This window comes from Chiloscyllium plagiosum, chromosome 22, assembly GCF_004010195.1.
Source record: "Chiloscyllium plagiosum isolate BGI_BamShark_2017 chromosome 22, ASM401019v2, whole genome shotgun sequence".
NCBI classification, from domain to species: Eukaryota; Metazoa; Chordata; class Chondrichthyes; order Orectolobiformes; family Hemiscylliidae; genus Chiloscyllium; species Chiloscyllium plagiosum.
This window is the reverse complement of record NC_057731.1, coordinates 28,676,481-28,687,904: the sequence shown is the minus strand read 5'-3', so window position 1 is coordinate 28,687,904 and position 11,424 is coordinate 28,676,481. Positions and strand designations below refer to the sequence as shown.

General features: G+C 40.1%; 2 protein-coding genes across 2 annotated transcripts in view; one reads left to right on the top strand and one right to left on the bottom strand.

Moving 5' to 3' along the window:
* Positions 1-11,424, top strand: part of LOC122561158 (phospholysine phosphohistidine inorganic pyrophosphate phosphatase) — a 194,819-nt gene that overhangs the window by 5,692 nt on the left and 177,703 nt on the right. The window lies entirely within an intron of this gene.
* The window catches only part of nkx1.2la (NK1 transcription factor related 2-like,a), a 17,510-nt gene continuing 15,277 nt past the window's right edge, over positions 9,192-11,424 (bottom strand). The window contains exon 3 of the mRNA XM_043712651.1: positions 9,192-9,782. Within this exon, the coding sequence (XP_043568586.1) occupies positions 9,681-9,782 (102 nt within the window). The 3' untranslated portion in view covers positions 9,192-9,680. The remainder of the gene's footprint in view (positions 9,783-11,424) is intronic.

Here is an 11,424-nt window from a genome sequence, read left to right as displayed (position 1 = left end):
CACCAGCGCCCAACACTGGCCCCTGCCCCCAACACCACCCTCTGCTCACCCCCTAACCCTGTCCATCCCACCCCCTCTCCGGGCAGCTGGACTGGACACCAACAACAAGACTGCTGCAGTTGCCTGTGTGGGGTAAGTCTCCAAATAGCACACACAGACACACACGCAACATTTTACTGCACTGTTTTGACAGGTTCCACCTTTGCTGTGTGCAGGACAATGTTGGAGAGATTATCCAGGGATGGGGGAGGTGGGGGGGGCGGGGTTAGGGTACACACCTGTGCAGAACTCCAGGGAAAGTGTGGGGACAGAGAGAAGGCGAGCAGACAGTTATTTGGAGACGGTGCCTCTTTAGTCACTGTAAACAAAAGACACGATCACTGTTGGAAACATGTCTTTGGTGTAATGTTTCCAGCTGGACCTCGCGATCTCCTTCGGATAATCTGATTTTCGGATATAGAGGAACCTCGATTATCTGATTACCAATTATGGTGTTGGACGGGGTTGGAGGGCGGTGTTGGACGGGTTTGAGGTGGGGGCGGGAGCGGGCGGGGGGGGCAATGTTGGACGGGGTTGGAAGAGCCGGGAACTTGTGCGCTGTGTGCTGCTGCAGTCTCCTGAATGGGAGCAGACTTTAAAAACTCCAAGCCCCAGAGGAAAGGCATTTAATCGATTAACCAAATAATCGATTATCCGAACAGAATAGTGCCCGCCCATCTCGTTCGGATAATCGAGGTTCCCCTGATTGGTATTCGGATAATCGAGGTTCCTCTGTAATTGTAGCATACTTATGGGAATCCTCATTTAACGCAACTATAGGTACGTATGGCTCGTTTCCAGTTTTGTGAAGCCCTCCCACCACCTTTGCATACAATTCCTTTCTGCAAGGGATTGGGTATTTATCCAGCTGCGAGAAGCAGTTTACCATTTGTTTAAAATCCCCACAAAGACGAATCAACTACGATTGGTGCTGTCCATTCTGCAGACTATACTGGTTTGATTATTGCTTTTGAGCCTCCTAATTTCTGCCTCTACTTTTACAAGGCAGTGGGCAGGCCTTGCACAATCACGGAACAGCTTCCTGGTCGACATGCAGGGTGGCCTTGGCTCCTTTGATAGTCCCTAGACCTTCCTGAAAAAACTTCCAGGTATTTAATTTGGACTTCACTCAGGCAGCCATTTTCTAATGGAAAAATGTTGAGCTAATCAATGTGAATCTTACTCAACAAATTTCACCCGATCAAGCATGTACCCAAGCCTTTTACTGTAATCAGTGGTAACTGAACAAGCTGTTCTCTTGAGACTGGAACCAAGTTGTACCCTTAATCTGTAAACGTTTCACGGTATAGTTTCTCAGTCTAGCCAAGGTCTTGAGCAAACTTAAGGGTTGGAGTCCATACCGAATTTTGTAAAAGACTAGTTCTCCAATCACTGATACAGCAGTGCCAGTATCAACCTCCAGGTAACCATTTATTTTGATTGTTTCCGATTTGAAGGTTGCTAAGCAATTTGACTGTTCCAAGCCAGATATATGATGGCTTTCCAGGATGTGCACTGTCCTAGATACTGGCCAATAATTTGTCTTACTCAGTTTAGGTCTAGTGGGATGCTTTTGCTGTCTTGAGTTGGAGTACCAGCAGCAATTACAATGGCTTGCCAGCCCAGATCCTGAAGAAAGTATTAACAGTTTGGCTGAGGCTTGGCTTTGTTTTGGAGTTTTGCTGTGGACTGACCTAGAGTCCCTCTGTTCAGAATATGTCCTGAGTGAGGCAGTACAATTGCCTTTATTCAAATGGTGTCCCCCAAGCTCAGGCTGCCTGGCAAGGGTATCCACTTCCACTGGCATACCTTGTAACTCAAATGCTCAACTTACGCATTTTCTCATGACAAAGACAATTGTAGTGCCAGTGGTTTTGCATGTTTAAATCATTTATCCCACATCCCAGTCTCTGAAATCTCATTATTCATCAAACCGAAGTCACATGCATCTGTCAGTCCTCTTAACCTAGTCAGAAATCCCATTACAGATACCTCCGTTCTCAAATTGCCAAGTAAAACTGATAACTGTGAGATGTGAAACTCAGTGGTGGGCTGCAACATTTTGAATCATTGATAACATTTAAAGAAGTTACTTAATGAGAGCAATATTACAGGATATAAAAGAACAAGTAAATTCTTGGTAACTGGTATGGCAAAATTAAAGCAGACCAAATGGGATGAATGCTTCTGTGCTGTAATATTCAGTGTTTATAGATTGTGTAAAATCTCAACCTTGGCTGACCCATGGTCTGTTTAAATGTTACACGTGCGAAGTATACTGATTAATTTGTAGTGACAGTTCACAGTGCAAATATGGACTTCTGACCCTGTTCACTGTGCCTTATGTTTCACATTTCAAGTCATTGATACTACCTTTTTAAGTGGTTTTTAACCAATAAAAACAACTAAGCATTTAAGATGATAAATGTTAGCTATATATTTGATTCTGGTTATCACGAGCAGGGACAATTGTAGAAGTTTTCTAATGAAGAGTCATGTTGGACTCAAAGCATTAACTCTGCTTCTCCATCTGCAGATGCTGCCAAAAGAGCTGAGTTTTTCCAGTGCATTCTGTTTCTGTTTGTTGAGGTTTTACTCTATTTTGACCAGCGTTCCCCAACACCTCAGGCATGTTGCATGCATCCTTTGTCCATGGAGATGGGCATCTGACGTGGACCAGCATCGCTACATCTTCTTGGCACATCTCCAACTCACACATAGTATAATTAATCATTTCAACACTGTACTTCAGAGCTCACTAATACCTTGCAATACAATGCTGCTTTGTGTTGTTGGCCAGAAGCTGCTCAACATAAAGGCAGGAGCTGTGAACTGAAGTCAGCTGAGCCCTAGCTGCTGGCTCAGTCGGTTTGAGCTGGTTCAGCTTTAAGAATGACAAAGGGGTAAATCCTAATTGGTGCAATGAGGTAATCCTACATGTGTCCTTGAAGTGAGCCTATAGTGGAAAGGCAACACTCTCAGTTGAGCTGAGGAACCAACAAGAACAAGACACGACAGTTTGGGAAAATAAGAGAAAAGGATAAAATTGAAGGATTTCAGTGTGCCGTCAGTGAAAACTCCAGAAAGCAATCTCCATGAAGTGTAGAGAAGACCTGGAACAGAAGCCTGGCCCGGGGGCTTATTTTGTGGTCTGTTCTGGGAATATATAGCTCACAAGATTCTGCATTTAAATTTTAGCCTTGTGCAATTTGCATGCTTGTTGTTAACCTTTTTCTAACCAAATGGTGTGAATTGTATGTCTGTTTTAACTAAACTAATAAAGGTAGTGGTTAATTTATGTAGACTTGACCCTTGACCTCTTTGTGCCAAGCCAATAATTGTTGTCTAGGGAGGCAACTGGGCAACAGTGTGCATGCAAGCACAGGCATCCATCTCAGTACATCTCAGGAACCTTTGCTTGCTTTTTTAGTTCTCACTAACTTTAAGCTTACTTGGATCCCCACAACATATGCTTTGCCTTGTATTTTTACACATTGCTATCTCATTAAGAAGTAGCAGCCTCATTTATACTTATGACTTAGCTTGCATTTTAGCATAGACAGAAAGCCAGGTAGCCTGTCATGTTTGCCAGCAATAATCAGCAAAGGGGGCAGTAATGTTGTTGCATAACTTGGTGTTATCATTACAAGTTGGCCAAGAAGGTGGGCTGCAATCAATCCTGTTCACTGAGAGTCAAAGGGGTTATCAGGGGTTACTGCTGTTGGCGAAGTCAGTTGTGGGGATTGTAGGTAATATGCGGAGAGGAGAACAGTTATGAAGTGGGGGATTTCAACATGCAAGGATGGAAGACAATATGACATTGGAGGGCAGGGGCACTGCAGGAGGAGCATTATTGACTATCCCCATGACCCTGGCTTCAATGGGGCTAACAGTAAATAATGACTGTTTGCATAACAAACCTGTATACCTTTGGCTCAGCGCAAAGTGGGGTGATGAAGACTTAAATAAAAGGTATATTGGTGGGAATATATGGAAGCTCAAACCTGAGGAGGTCAGTAGAAAGTGTAAAGAAGAAAGAGACATGGAAGTTTAGGATCACCTAGATTGAGAGGTGAGCCTGCAACTTATTCAGTAGATATGCATCCTCAATCTCAATTGCAAGTGTGCAATAGATATGAAAAAGGGTTACACATCCAGAATGGTAAAAATATTTTCTTCTATCTGAGAGAATGAGCTCTACTTGTTACCGATGTGAGGCTATTCAAGGGACAATGGCATTAATCAGGCACTTTCACAGTATAGGTTAAAGACAGTTGTAATCTCAGCTCTGCATTTGAGCCACAGGCAATGACCAACTATATGAAAAATAAATCTTGTCCATAAGCAATCTTGACCATGTCATTGTAAAATATTCACAGTCATCTCTATGAAGCAGAAGTAACTAGAGTCACCTGAGGGTCACAATTCCTAAATACAATCCAAAGTTTCACGACCAACAGAAGGGCATGGAGCTGTTTTCTTTTCACATTGAATTGTATATAATCAACAAAGTGCTTTGAAATAATGTTGCTCCTTTTGGAAAATTAGTGGGGTGGGGGTGGGAGGAGACAATGATTCAGAAATCCTCCATCACTTAGAATATCTGACTGCATTTGTGTTAGCTGCGTACATCAGAATACGATATGCTATGGTAAAAGTCCATGTGCACCTTTTTTGGAGTTCTCCATAATCCACTTTATCAAGCACTATGGTAAGCTGTAACTTGTGTGCAAACTGCCTACTGACTGTTCATATTACAAAGGAGCTACTTTGTTTCTGTTATTCCCCACATAGGCTCATTAGAAATGTGAACAATAGATCCAGCCTTAGTAGGTGCCATCATCGCTGTGGCCACTGCATAACAGTGGGAAATTGAGGAGGAACAAAATGCATCAGACAGTTTAGGACTAGCAGGAACCTCCAGATGCTGCCAAACAGGCTCTGGACGAAGAGGTTCCAGCAGAATGCCCTCTCAGGGTGCAGAAGAGGTACAGGAGGCCCAAGGTCTATTGCGCTGTATGTGTACTTTCCTCTAGATAAGTGAAACACAGCTCACTGCCAAATGAGGATGTTCTGAGACACCATCACTAAAAATGTATGATCTGTTGGAGTAGGGTTTGTCACCTTAAAGGTAGGTGGCCATCAAGGTGATAGCTGAGTTAATTTTTTTATGCATTTAGTTGTCTCCAAGGATGCACTGGGGATCTCGGTGGATCTCTCAATCCTCAAACCACAATTATATAAAGACTGATCCGATGCATTTTGTGCAAGTTCACACTGTTTCATCTTGTTTCCTTAGTCCTGTAGCCAGGCTGTAGGCTTTGTTAATGTATCTGGCTTCCCACAGGTGCAATGTGCTGCAGACTGTACACACATTACAGACCGCCACATCACAATGCAGCTGACTTCATCAATAGAAAAAAATTTCTTAAGTCAATGTACAAGCCATTTGTGATTATTTCACCTCATCTTCAGAGTCTGTACCTAGTACCTCACCCAGAAGTTGCCATGATGCCTTCATTCTAGAGAACACAGGTTTCTATTGCAGTTCAAAGGACTAGATGCATTACAAGGATTGCTGTTTGGAGACAAAGGCCACCCTCTGCAACCATGACTCATGACTCCCTTACACAATCCCTTACACAATGCAAGATCAGTCTGGTCGGGGTGTGAGTGAATACCTTGAGGTGGAAAACCTTGAAGTATTCTCAAAATAGGATTATGCAGCAGACTCTTTCATGGTGCGCTCTGCACAGTTGGTCAGGCAGTAATGCGATGTGATGAACTCTGAGGAACTGTGAGTTTGGCTGCAGTCTTCTGAGAAGGAATTTGAGCATCTTGAACAGTAAGAACATACAAGCAGAATCTTCACTATGAAATGGTGTTGCAGCATTGGGTATAACAAGCCAGACAGCACTTAATTGACCCACAGTTCCAATTTACCTGAGTTGGGGGAAGTTATCGTTTTTTAATTATAAACTGATTATTCCTCAACAGGCAATCAGCCCTGTATATTCCAAGAGGCAGATGCAGCTTTTATTTTGTTGTTGTTTTTTGTTTCTTGCTTTTCTTGTTGTTCATGTTTGAGGGCTTTGCAACGTGTAATGGTTCCATATTGAAAAATGACTATGATGTGCATCAGGGAGAGAGCAGTGGAGCTAAGGATAAATAGCTCTGAGGCTTCATTCTGATAGCTGTAGCTACAATGACAGCCAATCAGTCAGGTGACGATTTCATTAGCAAATATATTTGGAAATATGATACTCTATTTACGATGAAATATTTTCTATATGCCCCCATAGCTTTTCCTTTTTATTTCTATCTACATCTGCTGTGAAGGGCTATTCCTGGCTGGCAGTATTTGCCCTGCTGCACAACTGGGCTTCAAATATAATGCCAGCAGCAGGAAATCCAGAAAGTTATGGATACAACAAGCATTTCCAATGCTGCTGAGCATTAGATAGCATCAAAGCAATTCCTAAAAGAGGCCTGGTGTATTCTTAATGAGGTGAACAGCAGAGATTTGCACAAGGTAACGCATGAGAGCTCACAGAGAGAAATCCTCCATGAAAGTCTCCAAAATTGGCACATAACTAATTTATGGGAAATATTTTCTACACTGAAATGCCTAGAACTGCACATAATACTCTAACTGTAGAATGCATTTCAACTTTGTAGAATGCATTTCAACTTTGTACAAGCCTGATACATAGCCTTTTTCAATATTCTCCATAATTTCTAAACTCTGAGCTCCTCCACAAAAATTATTTTTATAAAATTTTGAAATTCTCTTTGGCTATTTACGCTATTAAATGCATCATGCTTTGATCAAATATGACTTCACCAAATTGCTGTATAACATTTGAATAACTTATCATTATAGGATCTCAGATTCCATTCCAACATTTTAAAATTAACATTCCACAATCAGCAAATACTTGTTAATTCCTTTATTACTTTTTGCCAGTGGACACTTACTTTTGTTTGAAATAACTCCACAGAGACCGATATCCTGTCACCAGTTCGCCCTTTATTTACACATGGAGAATACTTGACACTGATCTAGCTCCCTCAAAGACAGCTCAGAGTGAACAGAACATCTGATGCTCCTGTCCTTTCTTTTTCTTTTTTTTTATTTTTTTTCTTAACCCCACAGTACCGCCTAACTGCCCATGTGTGTGTGCAGGTGGATGCTCCTGTCCTTATCTGTTAGCCATGGGTCCCTGATTGGACACGATTAACAGCTCTAATCAGGGAATTCATATTCTATGATGTCAACCTGGCTGACATTGTTACGGCCACTACATTATGAATTACGAAAGCTAAGAAACAACTGTGAAATATAACTTTACTCCAATGCATTGGATATATTTCTGACTGTGTTATCAAATTAAAATGTTAGTAGAGTGCTTTAAACAAGTATTCACTGACAGGTCCACAGAACAAATCTATTCTTAAGCCTTTAGCAACCAAACATTACTCTTAATTGGAATTTCCTGATATGAGTTGGAATTAGAAGAAAAATGGCATGTCAACCAGCCTGCTAAATACATCATATTGAAGGTAAGCCACTTCATCAGTCAAAAAAAATGTTCCATGTTGAACTGCATTCATTTGAAGATGGTGAATGTGAAATAAGATGCAACGTAATGACTGGAGTTTGAAATAGAGAGAAAAACATATATTTCGTGCTATCTCACATCCACTTTGAGAGAAATCTGAAAGCTTTGCTAGGTAGTTGAGAGATCAGATTGTTAAAACAGTTAACAAAAAACAAGTAGAACATTATTTTTAATCAACCAGGAAGTGTGAAATGAAGCCCATTCTTTTCAGCAACTAAGGGTTTACTTTGATTTAGTTTAATTAAAAACAATAAAATTAAAGACTTGTTAGATTGAACATGAAACAACATTTATTGAATTGCGGATAAAGGCCCAGTTCACAGCAATGTTTATTTCTTACAATTAATTAATTAATTCTACTTGATTTCACTTTTAGCTACTCAGTTACAAAGCTACTGCTGCATAATCGTTATCTGTTACTGATAGTCCTGATGTCATACATCTCACGTGCTCACTTGCACCACATGTACAAATATATATTTATATATATACACACATCTATTATACATTGCCTAACATGTTAGAACGATGTGCATTAATTTGATACAGCAAAGTAGAAGCATCAGTCACTTTGGATATGACTTAATAATAAAACTGCAGGTAGTAAATTATGTTATACAGTAATTCACATTAAACCGTTCTTTACAATTGCATGAGTTTTTGATTTTATAACTCATAAATGTTGTTATTTTGATGTTTCTTACTTTCCATCAACTATATGTTAGAGCCTTCATAAATGCTAATTTATTCCCAACTACAAATATTTACAGGCTCCTGAAGTCTCCATTTCCTACTTTTCAAAAAAAATTAAACAGAACAAATCATTGCCATTTTACCAGAAAACTCGCTATCATAGGCATGTAATAAATCAGAAAGATACATAAATCTGTTGACATGGGCAGGAAACCTTGGGAAATTCTTTTGCATCCGTTTTCAAATTTGTGATAACTATTCCAACTTGTTCATTCAAATAGATCTCACATAGAGTCATCGAGCACAGAAACAGACTCTTTGGTCCAACCTCCCCATGCCGACTAGAAATCCTAAATTAACCCATTCACATTTGCGAGCATTTGGTCTATATCCCTCTAAACCCTTCCTGTTCATATATCCATCCGTGCTACTTTTATATGTTGCAAATATAACCACTTCCACCACTTCCTCTGGCATTCCAGACATGCACCACCCTCTGCATGGAAAAAGGTTACCCCTTAGGTCCCTTATAAATCTTTCCCCTGTTACCCTAAACCTATGTCCTCTAGCTCTGGACTCCCTTCCCCTCGGGAAAAGACCTTGTCTATTTATCCTATCCATGTCCCTTATGATTTTATAAACCTCTATAACGTCACACCTCAGCCTCTGACGCTCCAAAGAAAATAGCACCAGCCTATTCCTCCTCTCTCTATAGCTCAAACTCTCCAAACCTGGCACATCCTTCTAAGTCTTTTCTGAACCTTTTCAAGTTTCACAATTTCCTTCGTATAGGAGGGAGACAAGAATTGCACACAATATTCCAAAAGTAGCCTAACCAATGTCCTGCACAGCCGTAAAATGACCTCCCAACTCCTATACTCAATGTTATAATAAAACATGTAAAATTATATTATCACTTCCAGTCAAGCTTAAAACCTTGCTGACTGGATTTCCAGAACAGCAGATCCTGTAGCATTGTTGCTCATTATAAGTAGTTACATATGTACATTGTATTTCTCATCTGGCAAAGAAATATTTACTTACACTGTACCATTTTATGAAATGCATCTTTCAGAAATCAATGTCATTTGTTTGTATTGTAAACTTTCCTGTTACTGATATTGCTGTCATCAAAAATGTAATTGGCATTTTTAGTGTTACTTGTGTTTCCATTTTTTAGATTCATTTATTTCAAGACTTCATACAAAGACAAGTATCATAAATGCAGGGAATTCCAAATATTTCTGTTACTTGGTAGGTGACCCTAGTAGCAATCAACACCAATGTACAGACCTGTATATCTGATGGTGATGATCAGTCTCCTGTTTAATTTCTCATCAAGCAGGATTTTCTTAAAATACAACCAATTAGTTTCCCATTGCAGTATCTGAGTGTGTTAATTATTCCTGAATGGATTGTTTCCTGCAACTAAATTAGAAAAAGGAGATTCATTAAGAAAACCACAATGGGCATGCAGAGAAATAGTATGTGCGCTGTGTTAATAAGATCCCAGTGTGTGTATTAGCCATTAGATATATTCCACTCTATTATTTGCCAAATGATGATGACTGTACATGATATTAATGTAATTACATTGCTGGCATTAATTTATTAGTTGCTTATTTTTATCAGGACCAGAATAAATAGTTTCAACTATGTTGGACATTAAACTTCCTTAATAGTTTCTATGTCAGTACATTGTGCAAGAATTAAAACTAACCAAAGCCTCCCTATCTACATTGTCTTCTGCACCAAGTCCTCCTTCGCTCTCACTCTTGTTTAATTTCTCATTATTTCACAATATAAATCATATATTTTAACTACAGAGATGTGGATGTTTTGGACTCTTTGAAACAGTCATAAGTTTGTAAATATATGCTCATAGGATAGAACTTAAATATTGGTAAAAGGAGATAAGAAGTTGAAGCTTTTTGTCTTGCACTCCTCGGGACTAGAACATCAAGAAGTAGACTTGAAGTAAAGAGACACCATTTTATACAGATGAGAAGAGGTGTAAATTGGCTGGGTCATATTTGGCAAGGCGATGCAACAAGAATAATTAGCAATCAATCTTAATTCTTAGACTAGGTGATAGATTCTTACTGGGCAGAGCATGCAGAATTTAGCTGTCTCCGTGACCCTGTTTTGGAAAAGGTAACAGTATTTACAAATTCCTTTTGTTTACATAAAGCAGGATCCTGAGTAATTACGTAAGGTAGCTTCAAGCACATGCAAAAGGATCATTCTGCAGGCCCGGCTGATGATCTTAAATTGATTTGTGGTGTACCTTTCAGTGCTGTCTGGACTTTTTATGAAATGATATCAAAAAGCAGAATCACTTCTAGTGGTGGATATATTCTTCTGATGTTTGCAAGCACAAGATGGTTGCATATAAGTGACATGTTACCCACTCTAATTGTTTGATAGAACATGGACCGTCAGTCATTAGGACTGTAATTATTAAATGATTAGTAAATTAATTAATACTAAGTGATTATCCTCTATGTCAATCCAGCATTTAACCATGTAAGCACAAAAAAAAATTGAAATCAATGGAAATTATGTAGTATAGACTCCACAGACTGCAGTCATACACCGTGCAAATGTAGATGGCTGTGGTTGTTGGAATTAAATCACCTTAGTCCCAGTACGTTTCTGCAGGGGTTCATCAGCATAGTGATCTTGGGCCAACTATCTTCAGCTTTGATCCAAGATCTTCCCACCATCATAAAGTCAGAAGTAGGATGTTCACTAAAACTAGGAGAAAGTGAGGACTGCAACTGCTGGAGATCAGAGCTGAAAAATGTGTTGCTGGAAAAGCGCAGCAAGTCAGGCAGCATGCAAGGAGCAGGAGAATCGACGTTTCGGGGCATAAGCCCTTCTTCAGGAATGAAGAAGGTGTGCCAAGCAGGCTAAGATAAAAGGTAGGGAGGACGGACTTGGCGGAGGGGCATTGGGAATGCGATAGGTGGAAGGAGGTCAAGGTGAAGATGATAGGCCGGAGAGGGGGTGGGGGCGGAGAGATCGGGAAGAAGATTGCAGGTCAAGAAGGCGGTGCTGAGTCCGAGGA